General features: G+C 34.0%; 1 protein-coding gene and 1 long non-coding RNA gene across 2 annotated transcripts in view; one reads left to right on the top strand and one right to left on the bottom strand.

Annotated features, from left to right (window-relative positions):
- LOC137617333 (uncharacterized) overlaps positions 1-8929 on the top strand; it is a 53931-nt gene extending 45002 nt beyond the window's left edge. Inside the window, exons 8-9 of the mRNA XM_068347358.1 lie at positions 3243-3280; positions 8615-8929. Of these exons, the coding sequence (XP_068203459.1) occupies positions 3243-3280; positions 8615-8813 (237 nt within the window). The 3' untranslated portion in view covers positions 8814-8929. The remainder of the gene's footprint in view (positions 1-3242; positions 3281-8614) is intronic.
- Positions 1-20599, bottom strand: part of LOC137617335 (uncharacterized) — a 388681-nt gene that overhangs the window by 367738 nt on the left and 344 nt on the right. The gene's annotated exons all lie outside the window — the stretch shown is intronic.

The raw sequence follows: 20599 nt of genomic DNA, 5'->3' as shown, positions 1-20599 counted from the left end.
GACAGTAACTTGCCTTATGAAAGGACAGTAACTCGCCTTACGAAAAGACAGTAACTCGCCTTACGAAAGGACAGTAAGTCGCCTTACAAAAGGACAGTAACTCGCCTTACGAAAGGACAGTAACTCGCCTTACGAAAGGACAGTAACTCGCCTTACGAAAAGACAGTAACTCGCCTTATGAAAAGACAGTAACTCGCCTTACGAAAGGACAGTAAGTCGCCTTACGAAAGGACTGTAACTCGCCTTACGAAAGGACTGTAACTTGCCTTATGAAAGGACAGTAACTCGCCTTACGAAAAGACAGTAACTCGCCTTACGAAAGGACAGTAAGTCGCCTTACAAAAGGACAGTAACTCGCCTTACGAAAGGACAGTAACTCGCCTTACGAAAGGACAGTAACTCGCCTTACGAAAAGACAGTAACTCGCCTTATGAAAAGACAGTAACTCGCCTTACGAAAGGACAGTAAGTCGCCTTACGAAAGGACAGTAACTCGCCTTACGAAAGGACTGTAACTCGCCTTACGAAAGGACAGTAACTCGCCTTATGAAAGGACAGTAACTCGCCTTACGAAAGGACTGTAACTCGCCTTACGAAAGGACAGTAACTCGCCTTATGAGAGGACAGTAACTCGCCTTATGAAAGGACAGTAACTCGCCTTACGAAAGGACAGTAACTCGCCTTACGAAAGGACAGTAAGTCACCTTACAAAAGGACAGTAACTTGCCTTACAAAAGGACAGTAACTCGCCTTACGAAAGGACAGTAACTCGCCTTACGAAAAGACAGTAACTCGCCTTACGAAAAGACAGTAACTCGCCTTACGAAAGGGCAGTAAGTCGCCTTACAAAAGAACAGCAACTCGCCTTACGAAAAGACAGTAACTCGCCTTACGAAAAGACAGTAACTCACTCGCCTTACGAAAGGGCAGTAACTCGCCTTACGAAAGAACAGTAACTCGCCTTACGAAAGGACAGTAACTCACTCGCCTTACGAAAGGGCAGTAACTCGCCTTACGAAAGGGCTGTAACTCGCCTTACGAAAGGACAGTAACTCGCCTTACGAAAGGGCTGTAACTCGCCTTACGAAAGAACAGTAACTTGCCTTACGAAAGGACAGTAACTCGCCTTACGAAAGAACAGCAACTCGCCTTACGAAAGGACAGTAACTCGCCTTACGAAAGGACAGTAAAACAAGTGAAATAAAAAAATAAAACATTTAATATATCAGCAACAAAAGGAATGAGAAATACTAACAAAACCATGATATGAGATTCAACATAATTAAAGTTTAAAGGGTCAAAGTGTGTAACGGATTTACCATGCCAAAAATAGACCGATTCTCCCGGCATTAATCGATATTACTACTAGCCATGCTACACCCCTAGTAAAAAAAGCAGGATGCCATAACTCCAATGGCCCCCACCAGGGAAAAATAGCCCAGTGAGGAAAGGATATAAAGAAATAAATAAACTACATTAGAAGTAATCAACAATATATATAAAATATCCCAAGATCAGTAACAACGCTAAAATAGATCTGTCATATATAAACTACAAAAAGACTTATGTCAGCCTGTTCAACACAAAAACATTCACTGCAAGTTTGAACTTCTTAATTTCAACGATTCAACTGCTGGATTAGAAAGATCATTCCACTATCTGGTCATAGCTGGAATAAAACTTCTAGAATACTGTGTAGTATCGAATCTTATGAAGGAGAAGACATGGCTGTTAAAATCCATCAATTCCATCATGTTCGTTATAGCCAGGCCGTTTCCATCATGAGACTCAATAATACACAGTATTCTAAAAGTTTTATTCCAGCTATGACCAAGTTGTGGAATTATCTTCCTAATCGGGTAGTTGAATCAGTAGAACTTCATAAGTTTAAACTTGCAGCAAATGCTTTTATGTTGAACAGGCTGACATAAGTCTTTTTGTAGTTTATATATGACATATCTGTTTTGACGTTTTTACTGTTTTTAGAATGATTTACTGTTAATTTGTTCTCATCGTATATTTATTTCCTTATTTCCTTTCCCTCACAGGGCTATTTTTCCCTACTGGAGCCCTTGGGCTTTTAAGATCTTGCTTTTCCAACTAGGGTTATAGCTTGGCTAGTAATAAGGCTTATCCGAAAAATAGAAAAATTGGATAAGAAAATAAACTCTGCCGATGCAGCCATTACTTTTAACTCAACCTGCCTAAAAGAGGGTCTCCTTCCACAATAATAATAATAATGATAATAATAATAATAATAATAATGATAATAATAATAATAATAATACCTTAGTATTACGTGGGGGATGGTATGAAATAAGAAGACTTCACCTCGTAACAAAATCTAGCCCTGAACCAAGGTATCCTTAAATCCGTCCAATGAGAAACATATCAAGGAACAAATCATCATAATCAGAAACCGATGCCGATTGCAGACATGAGAATTTCCAAGAAACAAAGGATTTCGTGATAGGCAACGAAAGGTGGTAATTGAGACCGACATACTGTTTTATGTGTTCTTGCATTTTTACCAATATCTAAAGCAATTTATGCAATTTTAGTTCATGCATCCCTAAGCATATGAGGGGTGCTATCTAACATATTTCAAGAGATGATAAATATTTCATACAATTTAAGGCACCTTGATTTATCTTTCATTAAAACAAAACTAGTGTACGTAACCCGTCAAAAATAACGGCTAATTACTTAGATAAATATGCACACACTCAGATTCAACCCTTCCTAACTCCCCCCCCCCCCTTTTTAAGGTTATTATTACTCCAGCTCTCCCTACCGAACCCCTCTCCATTTCCAGGGTATTACTACTCTAGCTCCCCCTACTCAAGGGACGGGGAGAGACTGAGTAGTTATACGTCTTGTCACTGAGCGTGACTGATTATATATATATATATATATATATATATATATATATATATATATATATATATATATATACATATATATATACATATATATATACAGTATATATATATATATATATATATATATATATATATATTAAGAGAGAGAGAGAGAGAGAGAGAGAGAGAGAGAGAGAGAGAGAGAGAGAGAGAGAGAGAGCAGTATATAAATATTGACACTTGCTCTTTCTTATACAGCGGAGCTAAAAAATGCTTCATCTCAACATCGTTTTAAAACATTAACATTGGTGACCAAGTTCATATTAGTTAATCAAGTGACATAAAGCAAAGTGATAAAAAGATAATTTTCTTTTCTTGACAGATGAAGCCGAGAGACCACAAACGATCGTCTAGTCCTTCGTAAGTATAATTACACCTATTAATATGTTAATATTAATATGTTTAAGGAATCTTTATATATAAAGATTCCAATTTAATACTTTAATGAGATTATAACTTATTATTTTTCCACGTCTCCAATCTAATTTTTTTACGATTCCAACTCAATATTTTGATTTAAGATTACAATTTCCTTTTTATATTTGTAATTCCAAATTTACATTTCTTCTCTATTGCATTTTCACTTTTCATCTCTGATTCCAACTTCAAATTTCAATTACCGATTCCAACTTGATTAGATATTTTCATTACGATCCAAATATACTATTATCATTTACAATTCCCACTCGTATTTATTCACGTCTTAACCACACACACACACACACATACATACATACATACATACATACATACACACATATATATATATATATATATATATATATATATATATATATATATATATATGAATAGATAGATAGATAGATAGATAGATGGATAGAAACACACATGTATACAGTATATGTGTATTAATATATATAATTCATACATTTACACATATATATATATACATGCATGCATATATATATATATATATATATATATATATATATATATATATATATAAAACGGACCCATCCAAATATTTTGTCTTACTATTTAAATTTCCGTTTTCTTTATTCACAAATCTAACTTCACATTGCTATAGAAGATTCTAGATTCATATATTTATCTACGTTTCAAACTTTATGTTTCGATTACTGATTACAGCAATGTAGCAAGTAACTTTCTAAACAGGGTAACAAAATAAACATGCCACTTCACTAATAATTCAATTACAAATACATATTTCTTGTTAATAATTCCATGAAAGACACAAAACGGACAATATTCCTTTAAAGGTTTAAAGGTCACTCATGAATGGCAGGGGCAAGGGACAGTGACATTGCCTTATCAAACAGGACAATACCCTAGAAACTGACCATATATGCTTATGATCAGCGCCAAAGCCCACTCTCCACCCAAGTTAGGACCAAGGAAGGCCAGGCAATGGCTGCATATATACCTCTAGGCTCCCCCAAACTCCCATTCTTAGCTCAAAAGGAATGTGAGATTGCGGCGACCAAAGGAACAAACGAGTTCGAGCGGGACTCTAACCCCAGTCTGGCAATCACCAGTCAGGGACGTTACCACATAGGCCACCACAATTAAGTTAAACCGAGTCATACAACGATTAACTGTAACGTTATATAAAATCTAACCTGCTTCTGCTAGTAAATACAAACTCCCTTCTCACACTGAATTGGATTGCTTATATAAACATGGGTCATATGACCCACTGTTGGGGCCAGGGAGGCTATTCAGCGCTGAGTTGAAAAAATGTGGGAAATCCACCAGTTGCAATATAAAACAAAAGCTGAGATGTTGGGCAGCAAGGTGGAAGAAAGGAACCAAGAACTGAGATAAAAAGGTTAAAAGGTGGGTGCACCTAGGTTTTGAAGGCCGCTCATAAACGGCAAAGCCAAGGAACAGTGACATTGCCCTATCAAGTAGGACATGCCCTAGAGACTGACCATATTACATATGATCAGCGCCCAAGGCACCTCTCCAACCAAGCTAGGACCAAGGAGGGCAAGGCAATGGCTACTGATGACTTAGCAGATAAACCTATAGGCTCCCCCAAACTACCCATCCTTAGCTCAAAAGGATGGTGAGGTTATAGCTACCAAAGGAGCGAGACTCGAACCCTTAGTCTGGCAATCACCAGGCAAGAACGCTACCACCAGGCCACCACAACCGAGAGATGCTAGTGACATATATTATTATTATTATTATTATTATTATTATTATTATTACTAGCCAAGCTACAACCCTAGTTGGAAAAGTAAGATGCTATAAGCCCAAGGGCTCCAACAAGGAAAAATAGCCCATTGAGGAGAGGAAATAAGGAAATAAATAAATAATGAGAACAAATTAAAAATAAATCATTCAACAAACAGTAACAAAGTCAAAATAGATATAAATGTCATATATAAACTATAAAAAGACTTATCTCAGCCTGTTCAACATAAAAACATTGGCTGCAACTTTGAACTTTTGAAGTTCTACTGAAGTTCTACAGTGCACCGCGTGAGGCGCTGATGTCGCTACCTCATAGCTTTTGCCATTAAAAACTCACTGTGATCAAATCACTTCGTGAAGGTTGACAGAATTTTGTGGAACGTCTCTGAAGCTTAGGAAGCTGAGTCATTGGCAATAAGTTTTTTTCTGCTCTAATACTTTGGTTTATGGGCTTTTGTCACTGTCAAGAGCTTCATTAATTATGATAAATTGGCATTACCTACACTATTCAACATCTCGCTGCATCATGGAACTTAAAAGGAGATATTCATCCCAAGCGGATTATATATATAAATCTCTCTCTCTCTCTCTCTCTCTCTCTCTCTCTCTCTCTATATATATATATATATATATATATATATATATATATATATATATATATTCTCTCTCTCTCTCTCTCTCTCTCTCTCTCTCTCTCTATATATATATATATATATATATATATATATATATATATATATATATATATATATATATATATATATATATATCGCTACCTCATTGCAAGAGGGTCGTAACTCCAAATTTGCTAGTTTTGAGTTATATGGTGTACAAGATTGCCGAATTGATTCTGCATCTTTTGGTAAAAGAGTCGTAAATCTAGGTGAATTAGCGGCCGAGAGATGGCACTAAGAAGATTGTGAAACATGATTAAATTCATAGGACTTAGCAACTTTCAAAAGCGTCTCCTGAAAAATCAGGAATTTGGAGTTACGACCCTCTTGCAATGAGGTAGCGATATATATATATATATATATATATATATATATATATATATATATATATATATATATATATGTATATATATATACATATACATAAATACATAAACATGAAAATATATATAATTATATATAAACATACATATACATAAATATACTTATATATATATATATATATATATATATATATATATATCATATGCATATATATATATGTATATATACATATACAAATATGTATATGTGTATATATACATATACAAACATATATGTATATATGTATATATGAATATACAAATATATATGTATATATACATATAAATATATATGCATATATGTATATATACATATATATGTATCTATATACACACACATAAATACAATATGTATATATGTGTATATATATACATATACATATATAACATACATATATATATATATATATATATATATATATATATATATATATATATATATACATTCATACGGCATATGTACATATACATATAATTATGAAGGTCAATGGAAATAAAACCTGAATATTCCGTGATTTTACTCAACTGCCGACCCATAACTAACCCCAAACCAGCCAAGTTTGTTAACAATATCTAATTTTCTCTCTAACCCATCTCCCCTTCCTTCATCGACGTTCCTTGGAAGAAAAAACAAATAAAAAATGAAATAAAAATGAATGAAAAGGTGTCCGTGACTTCACCGTCTCTAATGATGGCAGAAGGATCTCTTATACAAAGGAGTCAAGAAGACTGCCAGTCCCAACTCTTACACACCAAAGGGAAGAAGAGGGAGAGGTACCAGAGACCCAAAGTCAAAGGAAAGAATTAGTGAAAGCCATAACCATAATGTGCTCTTTGTAAATAGCGATGAGTTGAGGAGGGAGATGATAAGACACTGTCAATTGTTTGTTAATTCACTGGTTCTTTTAATAAATTCCCCCATTAGTGTACCCTTTTACTGTATGACAGTAAATACATTTTACTTCAAGTCAATGCCGCTGGGGAAGAGTAATAAGAGTCACGGATAAATAATTTCCCTAACCCTGCCCACCTATTCCCTTTCAACATTCCAGTCAAATAAAAAGTTATTTTGATAATACGCTCGCTGAGGGGCAGAGTCGAGAAACCTGGTATTACCTGGACACGGAAAACCTTTATTCTGTTTACCTAAACGCTGTTACGTTTCACGTAATGCTATTCATAGTCCCTATGACGAGGGTGAGTTAGTGTGGCGTTCATTTTGCTTTCTCTTTATTAGGATAATATATTTACATGAGGCAACTTCTCACGGAGAACATGTTTATAAACATCGTAAATCAGCTTTAAGAGTTTGAATTACTCGAAAATACTTAAACTGAGGAGACACATAACTGAATTTCATAATTAAAACTAATGTTAATTCGCACATTTAGACGTTTTTTTTTCATATTTAAATAAGCCATATATTTTTCTACCTTAATGTCTGGATTCTCTCTTATACCTCGGGATCAGAGACCCAAGAGGGAATCAACTCAAAGATAATAGCTTATGGCTGGCAGGGGAATCAAAACCTGATCCAGGAAACTTGTACGACAGTGACAAACCATTTAGCCACTCATATATATCTCTCCGTAAGAGGAAAATCTTTCTGTGTATGTTTTTGTGGATTGGATGTATGTTACGTACGTTCATATACACACAATACACACCAAATGAAATCTGAGTGGAACTAGAATGAAAGTTTATGACTGAATGAAAATTGAATACATTACATAATTAAACTTTGGCTAAAACTACCATATAACTTAAAATTTTATCACACTGACCTGCTACCAAAGTAATTGCAAATGCAATATTTTATAAACTGTAAATCCATATTCTTATTTCTAAAGTCTAACAAAATTCATTATTTTACATCCCAGAATTCACCGGGATTTTTCTCCATGGAAAATGCCATTCTTTTAAGCACTCATTACTCAAGACAATTATGGGTTAATTCCAGTGCTCCTGGACCTCCTATTCTACCTCTTTTTAATTCTGTAATTTCGTAAATTACTTTTCTACATGTTTCACATTTGCAAATGACCTAACTCGCATGTTTTGCAAAATGTTCTTGTCTGTATAATTTTTTAATTCATGTTATTACATTTTTTCATTTTTTCCATTGTTATGCAGGCTTTGCAAATTACTCTTATACATATTTCTAAAACCCCAAGTTAACTAACTCCCATATTTTTGCAAATTTGTCTTGTCTTAATATTTCTTCATTCGTGTAATTACAGTTTTTTTCTTTTCATTGTTAATCAGGGTTCGTAAAATATTTATCTGCGTATTTTTAACTCCCATATTTTGCAAACATTTCTTGCCTTTATAATACTTAATTCATGTCGTTGCACTTCTTTGTAAAATCCAAAATAAAGATCTCTTCCGTCTAGAGTAGATTTCACAGACTAATCTACTTTGTACAGAACAGGTTCCATACACCGCTAACCTTCATGTCTCTCAATTCCACCTTGCAGAGTGAGTGACGTATCGGGTGTGTGCGCCGGAGTTCGGAAATGCCTGGACGAGCTCAGCCAATCCGGCAAGGGAATCAACTCCAAACACGACGTGGCGGGAGGAGGAGGGGGACCGTTATCCCATACGGCGTCTTTGGTTCATCAGCTTAGCCATCTGCGCCGACAACTTAATCGACTTCGAGTCAATTATGTCATATAGTGACTCGTCACCAAGCAAAAAATCCTCCAAAAACTGTCTACTAGGTTTTTGGGTAGGGTAAGGACCTGGTCGAATACAAGTCATCCAAAATTGATTGACTACATTTTGGAAGGAAAAGGACCCGTTGGAATACAACTCATCTAAAGACAATCGACTACATTTTTGGTAGGAAAAGGACCTGGTCGAATACAACTTATCCAAAAATTATTGACTACATTTTTGGTAGGGAAAGGACCTGGTCGAATACAACTCATCCAAAAATTATTGACTACATTTTTGGTAGGGAAAGGATCTGGTCGAATACAGTTCATCCAAAATGATTAACTACATTTTTGGAAGGAAAATTACCTGGTCGAATACAACTCATCCAGAAATGATTGCCTACATTATTGGTAGGAAAAGGACCTGGTCGAATACAACTCATCTGAAAATGATTGACTACATTTTGGAAGGATAAGGACCCGGTCGAATACAACTCATCCCTAAACGATCGACTCGATTTTCTATACGAAAAGGACCTGGTCGAATAAAACTACCAGCTCGAACAATTCCAATTCAATTTTAAAAACGATTATAAAGTTTGGGTGGTGCAGTGTTTCCTATTTTACTTTGCGAGTATCAAAACGCATGAGTATTAAATTAAACATCAAGAGTTAAACGCAAGTGACTGAAGTAAAAATAGATCTATTAAGAGTATCCAATGTTCTTTGATCTACGAAGCAAATGAACTCTTTCCACCTCAGCATTTTCAATTAAAGAGATGAGATCTAGTTATTTTCATTATTTATGAAAGTGAAAAATGCACAAAATTCAATATTATACGCAGTTTGAATAAAAACCTTGAATAATTAGTTCATAATTCAAAAACACGAGTGATATATCTAATTCATACAAGATATGAACATTTGACTCACAGAAGACGAACCAAAAGATAACTTAGACAGTATTAGTGTAAGGAAGTATCCAATATGCTTTCGTCTGTTGTAGTACTGCATAAACAAGTAAACAAGTGAGTAATCAAAAAGGATGCTAAGCTTGTATAGACCTGGCTTGTGGACATCACTTGTAGTATCAGTATACACAAGGCACGATCATTCCTCTATACTCGAGACTAAAAGAGTATAGGGTATGCAAAGTGATATTAAATTAATCATCCATATAGGCTTATGGTAGAATTATGTACATGTATATATGTATAGGTTTATATGTGTAGCTGTGTATATCATCAAGTGATCAGCAAGTATTTGATGTTCTTCGTATTTATTATCTCCAAGTTTGGGGTATTTACAACAATCCCTGAATAAATACATGCTGTATAACCTTTCTTTATTCTAATCCTCTGCCCTTATCAAAATATATATTTTAGTAATATAGTTCCGCTTATTTGACATATCCATTGTAGCAAATCTCAACTATTTCCATAATTCACTCTTCTGAATCAGCCTCCAAAATACGAGTATATGTTTAATCCGAAACATAAACTTGTATATTAAGTCATTATTTCTCTTATATGTGTTATTAAAAATTACTTTAAACTCTTGATTACATCCATAGTGAATATCCAATATACTTTTCTTCAAGTCAAGTCCAGAGCACAGCCTTCTTTCGTTAATATAAGAGCATTTTTACAATCCTCCATTTCTACTTTTTATTATAGCCAACCATATACAGTACCTGGGCCAATTGAATTTCTTAAAACTCTTCTGTTTTTATTATAAAACATAAACTAAAAAATAAAATATCCGTTGATAATCGCCCCCCCCAACCCCCCCCCCCCCCACCCCCCAAAAAAAACAAATTTTTACACTTCATCCAGTTAATGGTGAAGCAAGTTCTTCATGGACACACTTATCTCTCTCCCTACCCTCTTACCTCAATCTCTTTGTCCCATCCGTAAAACATTAAACTTAATTGTCCCCCCGTTTAATACTTTTATAAAGCACCTGTGACATGTCACTGACATGTCATACAGAACAAAGGCTGTAAATCTTCTTATTCCAATTTTCAACTTCTAATCATATACGGTAAGCTGAATTCGCTAGATGGAACTGAGAGCATTTCAAGAATACAATCATCCACTTTATTCATACTGGCAGGCAAACCGGACAGAATTAAGACAGTCCTATCTCTATCTCCAATCTTAGTAGTTGTATTCTAATCATTCTGAGACCTTCAGTCTGAGATACTTCGTTTTCACTTTCATAACATCAATGCTGTTACGGCGATCTTCATTTGTCATTTCATAGTCTTTTCTTCTTCCTTCTTGTGACCATTGATACGAAATATCTCAAGAACCAATACAGGCATCTGGCCAAGTTCAACTTTGTGATAACTCATCTCCAAAGTAGCCTCTTTTCTTTCTAAGCCTAATAAACTAGACCCTTCTTTTTAATATATGATTTTCCCTTGTTTTTTAATGGCATTATTTATATCATTATTATCTGTTTCACATATAAAGTATTTTATTATAGTTTTACCGTTTACTCTTGATTTATAAAAGGGGCTCGTCATCGCTTCATCCTTCTACTGCATTTTTTTAATCTCATCATCATCATCATCATCATCATCATCATCATCATCTCCTACGCCTATTGACGCAAAGGGCCTCGGTTAGATTTCGTCAGTCGCCCCTATCTTGATCTTTTAATTGAATACTTCTCCATTAATCGTTTCCCACTAACGCTGATAATTTATTTCTTGTTCTAATTATATCGTACATATTTATCTTTATTTTACAGTAAAATTATAGCGTTTCACCTCACTCAGGACTTGATCCCGGGACATTTCACAGAAGTGGACGCTTTCCATTTAGTGATTCTATGTCAAAAATCAAACGGGAAATTCTATCCTGAACAATTTCATTTGCATGACATCAAATATGCAATGACAAAACAAAGCTTTATGAGCCAGACTTAATATTCTCGGCTCCATGGAGAATTGTTTTTTATGAAACGATATGTATAAAACACACAGTAATAGAATGCCTGCTAATATGACTGACTGATTGTGATGTTTAGATTATAAGGCAAGGATGGGAAAAAACTAGACTATACGGCAAAGCGTTGGGGAAAAAAATAGACTATAAGGCAAAGTGCTGAAAAAAAAATTAATGTGTAAACTTCGTTAAAAAATAATCGTCCCTAATGAGATGGAAATCAAAAATAAACATTAACCCATGTATATAGTATACAAAAACACAAGTCTTTCGTATGTGTAAGCCCCAAGCACAAATAATCATACTAAAATTTCTGAAGGTTTAATCTTCATAAACACGCCAAAGCTTTCGTGCTTTTTCATGCAATATTCATGATTATAAGTACGAGAGAGAGAGAAAGAGAGAGGATAACATTAGAACTGTTAATGCGAATTTATCAATGTTAGAAACATCGTGAAGCCTACCCTTAGTATGATTAACTTTCGTAAAAATAATAAACCAATAAATAAAAAGTTACACAAGTTTTGGAATATTACTACATTTTTCTTTAGTATATAAAAAAAATCCTCTCATTGTTTTCCTGTCCATCCAGCTATAAGGATATTATGAGTTATTTCTTTCATAATTCTATAAGAATGCTCAGTTTGAAGAGTAATAAGTGATAATATATTTTTTTCAATGTTTATTTTATTGCTTTTAGTTATGCAATTGAAAATAAACCTTTTTAAGCGCATAATATCATTATATGCATGATGACAATATAAGAATAGAACAATTTAGCGCCCACTTATTTAAGAAACTTATAAAATGGGTTTATGAGATACTTGGAGAACGGCCTCTCTCTCTCTCTCTCTCTCTCTCTCTCTCTCTCTCTCTCTCTCTCTCTCTCTCTCTCTCTCTCTCTCTCTCACAAAGAAAATCAATAAACTGATCAATTAATGAAATAAATAAAGAGAGAATATTTATTGATTACCCGTCCCACGGATAAGGTGGGAGAAGGAGTAGTCATACCCTTATCAAGGTGCAACTGAGAGGAAAAAAACTTGGCAGTTGCACTATGAAATGACACACACAGGTTCAACTCTTCCCATCCCCTCCTTCTTTCCTAACTACAACCCCTCTCACCAGGATATGACTACTCCCTCCCCCCCTTACCCAAGGGATGGGGGAGAGACCAGTAGTTATAAGTCTTGTTGCCTAGCGTGCCTGGAAAGATTTATTCATATATATATATATACATATATATATATATATATATATATATATACACACACACATATATATATATATATACACACACATATATATATATGCATATACATATATATATATATATATATATATATATATATGCATATATATATACATATATATACATATATACATATATATATATACATATGTGATACATATATATATATATACATATGTATATACATATATATATATGTATATATATATATATATATATATATATATATATATATATATACATATATATATACATATATATATACATATATATACATATATATATGTATATATATACATATATATATATATAATATATATATATATATATGTATATATATATACATATTTATATATATATATATATATATATATATATATACATAAATGCATATATAATTTAAAGGAAATTAATTAAGGTTATGCAACACAAAGCAGAGCCGTGCAGGAATATTTACAAAGGAGATATGTTGAAATCAATATTGAAAAAAAAATAGATGTATTTGTGAGAACTATTTGAATCTGGGCATTAAAGTATTGGTAAATTAGAGATGGGGGCAGGTAAAATTAGGTTACGTTAGCTTATGCAAGTCACCAACGAAAGAATTTTTAAGTATTTCAATAGTTAGACTAGTGTGTGAGAGAAATTTGATTGGTACAGAATGGGAAAATAGAGTAAGATATTTCAAAACACCTATGAGATCTGGTTTGTTACCTCCGCCAACGAAGTTGGAAGGAGGTTATGTTTTCACCCCTGTTTGTGTGTTTGTTTGTGCGTGTTTGTTCAGGAACAGCTTCAGGGTCACAATTTTAATCGTAGAGTAATGAAACTTACATGGAGTAACTTAGGTAAAAAGCTGGAAATGATTAAATTTTGGAAGGGCAAGGTCAAAGATAGTCGAAGTTCACCGTCAAGCAGTGTCCAAATCACGTAATCAGATATAAGTTGGACATCAATGTCCGAGAGACTTCAAACTTGGTTCATATTTGAGTATATGAAATTCCACGCTAATTAATACATGTTAAGGTCAAGGTCGAGCAAAAGGTCGAGAAATAAGTTGCCGCGGCGGAGGTCTGCGTTCTACTGAGTGCCCTTCTAATTTAAAATGAATTAGTCCGGCGGAAAACAAATATAAATTAAATATGCAATACTTCAAATAAACGTTATATAGCAGTGGTTCCCAGCCTGGGGGAAATTTCCCCCTGGGGGGAAATATGAAGCTTCCAGGGAGGAAATAATTACACTATCTACTAACTAAAACATGCAGAAAATGTCCTCATAGTACGTGGGGCAATATGTTGTTAGCCATTCAATTTTGATATGATCATATCAGTTCTCACTGACATGATATTCAAGGGGAGAATTAGAGTATCATGCCCATTTCTGAGGCAGGCGAGTGGGCAAGAGGGCTGGGCGGGGCATGAAGGGAGAAATCTGGATGGTTGAACTGGGTGCAGGGGGGAAATGACAGAAAAAAGCTTGGGAACCACTGTTATATAGGGCAGGTTTTCACGTTTTGTGATGTACGAAACTGTGTAATATTTGAAAAGGGTTGACATTTATGATAAACTTAATTAGAACAGTCATCCAAGAATCTCGTATGATGAAAATTATTTGATAAAAAGGCTGTGGGGTTAGGTTAAACAATTTAACATTCTTCCACCAAAACACAAACGAATAAACATTAAGCCCTTTCTGGGTAAGTATCACTATAAACTCACTTATCAGGCTCGAGTTTTATTTTTTCACTCGGGTCTACCTATTCAGAGATATTATTATTCTTAATATTACTGTTATTATTATTATTATTATTATCATTATTATTATTATCAATATAATTATAATTAATATAATTATAATTACTAGTATAATTATAATTACTAATATAATTATAATTATTAATACAATTATAATTATTAATATAATTATAATTATTAATATAATTATAATCATAATCATAATCATAATCATAATTATAATTATGATTATAATTATAATCACAATTACAATTATTATTATTATTATTATTATTATTATTATTATTATTATTATTATTACTTGCAAGGCTACAACCCTAGTTGGAAACGCACGATGCTCATACCCAAGGGCTCCAACAGAGAAAATAGCCCAGTGAGGAAAGGAAATCAGGAAATAACCTACAAGAGAAGTTCCAGAACAATAACATTAAATTGAATCTTTCATATATAAACTATAAAAACGTCAAAATAACAAGAGGAAGAGTAATAAGATAGAATAATGTGCTCGAGTGTACCCTCAAGCAAGAAAACTCTACCCTTAGACAGTGGAAACCCACGGTAAAAAGATCTTCAAATGATTTTCCAATAGAATTTTTTAAAAACAATAAATAACTTCAAAGGTCCGAAAGAAATACCTTTCTATGTGGATGATATTAGGCGATCTATAGTATTATATTTTTGGTGTCGTTTTCTATGCTGTTGTGGGTAGAAGCAGTACCATATGGCCGTTTTCTATAACCCCATTTTCTTTCCTAATCTCTATACAGTAATTACTCTGGATGCAGATATGATGTTGCCTATAACAGCCCTTGATCTCTTCTTTATATTCTCACCAGACACAGTCAGGCAAAACCGAAAATGCCAAAGATGTGTGATTAGAATGATGCTCTGTTGACTATGAAATCTAACGAGAACTTTAGAAACAAAAATAAAATAAAAAAATATTAAATAAAAGGTAAAACTAAGCCATTTCATGTTGCTGAATAACACAAATGTTATGGAAAATGAATGTTGACACAAAACAAGCTAATCGAAGTTGACAAAAAAAAATCAGTCATGTATCCTAGAAGTTTTATTCCAGCTGTGACCAAGTCGTGGAATGATCTTCCTAATCGAGTAGTAGAACTTCATTAGTTCAAACTTGCAGCAAATGTTTTATGTTGAACAGGCTGACATAAGTCATATTATAGTTTATATATGAGAGATGTTTTAATATTGTTTCTGTTCTTGAAATATTTTATTTTGATTGTTTATTACCTTTCATATATTTCTCTCATTTCTTTATTTCCTTTCCTCACAGGGCTAATTTTCCCTATTGGAGCCCTTAGGCTTATAGCATTCTTCTTTTCGAATTAGGGTTATAACTTAGCTAGAAGTAGTAGTAGTAGTAGTAGTAGTAGTAGTAGTAGTAGTAGTAGTAGTAGTAGTAGTAGTAGTAGTAGTAGTAGTAATAATAATAATAATAATAACAATAATAATAATAATAATAATAATAATAATAATAAGTAACTTTACCTATATATATAAAAAAAACAATATAAAATTACATTTGCCAGAAGAAGCATGTTCTATAATTATGGGAAAAACATGTTATGGGAAAGGAATTTTTAAAATCACATCCAAATTTAAGCTAATTATACCTTCCAAAAAAAAATAGAAATATTAAGAATAATAGAAAATTTTTCTAGAATTATAACGAAGATCAAAATGGATTAAACTTCCATTAAAAGCGGAAAAAATTATATAAATTTATGAAAACCTAAGGCCAATTAAGTTGCAAAATAAATCAGTAGTCTTTTGGAAAAGGAACTTTTCTGAAACTATAACAAAAGCCAAACCAATTAAACTTGCCAAAAAACGCCAAGAAATTTAAGGGGAAAAGATTTCCTAAAATCATATAAAAACTCAAATTAAAGTTTAAAAAGGAGAAATAGCACTTTAAGAACTTTAAGAGTCAAGATGAAAGCAATTACCTTTATATTCAGCAAAGATCTTTACATTCTATTGGACACCTTACCACACTTGGACAAGAGAAATCTACTCTAAGTCAAGCAACCGATATCTTTGGCCCAGGACGACAATTAATACAATTGAAAAAAATGGGGATAATGGTTATTTAACCAAATGTTAGCCGTTAAAAGTTATCCATTTCAGAATTATCGTACTCCTTGTAATCATTTTTTCGCATATTGGTTGTCCATTAAAGGTTTAAAGCCCACTTATGAATGGCAGTAACATTGTCCTAGCAAGCAGGACAATGCCCTAGAGCTTGATCATACATACATATGATTAGCACCCAAGCCTCCCTCTCCATCTAAGCTACGACCAAGAAGGGCCAGACAATGGCTGCTGATGACTCAGCAAGTAGACCTATAGGCCCCTTAAACATCCCAACCTTAGCTGACAAGGATGGTGAGGTTACAGCGACCAAAGGAACTAACGAGTTTGAGCGGGACTCGAGGCCCAGTCTGGCGATAACCTAGCAAGGACGTTACCAACAGGCCATCACAACCCATTCTGTGTTAGTTTGCTTTGCAAAATAATGGCATTTTATGTTTTTTTTTGGGGGGGGGGTCAAAAAAAGCATATTGCCAAAATTTTATTAAAAAAATAATAATTTCAATTATAATAATTTTAATCATTTCCTCTTTAAATTACGATGTGCATGAAAACAATTTAACAATTTTCGTAATGGATACAAGTAGAGTCTGATTTCCCATGAAGAACACCAATCAAATCCACAGATCCAAACATTCACACAAGCTTCAGTGATTCGGGCAGGTTGTTTATCACACACGAGAACAGACCAACAGATATGACGAGGTAAATAAATCTCTATGAATGTGGCTCGTGATTAAAGCCATACTTAAACGATAATATATAGCAAAAGTCTGTTTTTTCTAGCTCTGAAAGACTTCTACATTGCTCTATAAGACAAAAGAAAATAACATAAAAAAAGATACGATGTTTTATCTCAAGAATATATAAATACATCTGAATTGTTTTTAAGCCAGAACTTAACCCTCAGCATATCTCTCTGGGATTATGGCAATCACGAGGTTTCGAAGTGTGTTCGAAAGACGATTTTCGATGCCTGATTCGATCGCATACATCTTTTGAAAATCTCTTCGGCTAATCATTGTAAATTTCAAGTAATATTAGTCATAAAAACTATAAAAAAAATCAGTATTTCATAAATGAGTATGAATTAGAAAACACAAATAATCAATACGTTGTAACCACTGGAAGTGAAACTAGTTCGAGTCGAACGAGCATCAGAAGTTTGAATGCAAGGTTTGAAACACCCAAGGAATACGTAGCCCAACTTTTAATTTCAGCACGAAGGATTAAAGTGACGAAGAATGACGACGCTACGTGATTTGATTTATGATTTTTCTCTCGTCAGAAAGCTTAGCTCCTTTCAGCATTGTATCAACCGTTGGTTTGATCCTTGAAGATAACTGTACAGTCACGTTTACTGTTTTATCCATTGGTTATCAGAATTCTTGCTTCTGCATCCGTCTGATTGTCTGTTTTTAGGACCATGCACTCCACTCTACTGAATGGTTTTCACCTCCCATACAGCCACTACTAATAACTTAACCTACAAGGCTGCACTCTACTTGAAATATAAGTATACTCTAAGTGCCATGTCCTCGACGTGGGCTGTCAATTGCCTCCACCTGGTCCTGTCACAAGCTCTGTATAAATTGTCCAGCTGTTATAATCCCATTTACATCTACCAGTACGCTATCCAAAAACTTTTTTCCGTCCTCTTGCTCTTCTCCCCTCCATCTTTCCCGAAAGGCACAAAAGTCCGATCTTTTCTCTTCTTATTACATGTCCCAGAAATTCCATCTGCCTTCTCCTTATAACTTTTAGAAGAGATATCTCCAGATTCACTCTCCTCATTTGTTACTCATAAGTATAGTATTTACGTGTAAAAGTAGTTAAATCTTCTGTGCTGTTTCCTTCAGTAACTTATAGTACTTCTTGGGGCTCCTGGACTTATAGTATCTTGCTTTTCCAACTAGGGTTGTAGCTTGGCTAGTAATAATAATAATAATAACTATATTCCTGAAATCTTAAATATTTCCTTACACAGATTGAAATTGAGCCAAATGGGTCATTTTAGGGTTAAAATCTTCAATGTCCTTGAACCTGGCTTAGAAACAGGTAGGTTACTCTTCTTATATCCTGCATAATATGGGTTAAACCATTTCCTATTAACCAGTGACCCACCAACGTGTCATTTGTTAGGGTTCCAAGCCTTCTCATTCCGTAACTCTAATTCAAGACTCCTATTTAAATCCAACTCCCATTCCTTTTTTTTTTTCTTTTTTTTTTCTTTTTTGAATTGTAGCTTTATTGACTTTGGGCCAAATGATCCAGCACCAGGGCCAGGAAAGCCAATCAGCATTGAAGTACCACTAAAGGCATTATGAGGTGATTGAGCAACATGGGAGAAAGAAGTGGGATTAAAGTAGAAAGTTAAAAAGTAGGTGCATATAGAGGTTGAAGGTACACTGCAGAGACATTTTGGCAATGATTAGTGTACCACAGGAGGAGACCTTCCGAGATCAAATCCTCGGACAGTGAAAAGAAGAAAGGAATCAAGAACGGAGTAAATCCCCCTATATAATAAAGAACAACTGTCTGAATATATATATATATATATATATATATATATATATATATATATATATATATATATATATATATATATATATACATATATACATATATACATATATATATATATATATATATATATACATATATACATATATACATATATATATATATATATATATATATATATATATATGAATTTCTTTCCGGTCACCCACAGCTCTTCCCGCCCCTTGGGTATGGAGGAAAGAAGGAATAGTCATAGCCTGGTGAGAAGGGTACATGTGTGTGCATGTCTAACTATATATTTAGCCGTCCTTTCTGACGGGCCGTGTACACTAGTTAGAAGGATACAAAGCAAGTGAGGCCAAAGGCCGAATGAGTTCTGGAAAGACCCTCAAGAAATACCAAAGAGACGGCACTATAACTCCTACGGAACAAAACCTTTTGTCTCCTTTACAAGTTACTCAGGTGAATGATATTTCCCTCCTGTTGATAGCTTTGCACTGACCGGACCCGTAGGGTAACCAGCGTAAATACTGCACCCAATGTGGTAACGTCCTTGACTGGTGATCGACAGACTGAGGATCGAGTCCCGCTCAAACTCGTTAGTTCCTTTGGTCGCTGCAACCTCAACATCCCTGTGAGCTAAGGAGGGCGGGGTATGGGGAGCCTATAGATCTATCTGCTCAGTCATTAGCAGCCAGTGCCTAGCCTTCCTTGTCCCTAGCATTGTCCTGCTTGCTAAAGTACTGTCACTGTCCCTTGCCTCTGTCATTCATGAGCGGCCTTTAACCCTTTAAACAGGACATACCACAGGTAAAACTACAGCGAATGTTTTATTGTTGAACAGGCTGACATAAATCTCTTTTTATAGTTTATATATGAAAGACCTATTTTTATGTTGTTACTGTTCTTAAAATATTTTATTCTAATTGTTCATTACTTCCTTGTAGTTTATTAATTATATTATATTATTTATATTTTTTCCTGTTAGATCCCTTGGGCTTATAGCACCCTGCTTTTCCAACTTGGGTTATAGCTTAACTAATAATAACAAATAGTAATAATAATAATAATAATAATAATAATAATAATAACTGTTAATTGTCACAAGCTTTCCCTCCATTTCAATCGAATCTAGATATCAGGCAAGAGGCAATCTATTCCTCCAACTGCCATTCCTCAAAAATACAAATAGTCTTTCCCC

Source organism: Palaemon carinicauda, chromosome 23 (assembly GCF_036898095.1).
Source record: "Palaemon carinicauda isolate YSFRI2023 chromosome 23, ASM3689809v2, whole genome shotgun sequence".
Lineage (NCBI taxonomy): Eukaryota > Metazoa > Arthropoda > Malacostraca > Decapoda > Palaemonidae > Palaemon > Palaemon carinicauda.
This window is presented reverse-complemented; position numbering and strand designations above follow the sequence as displayed.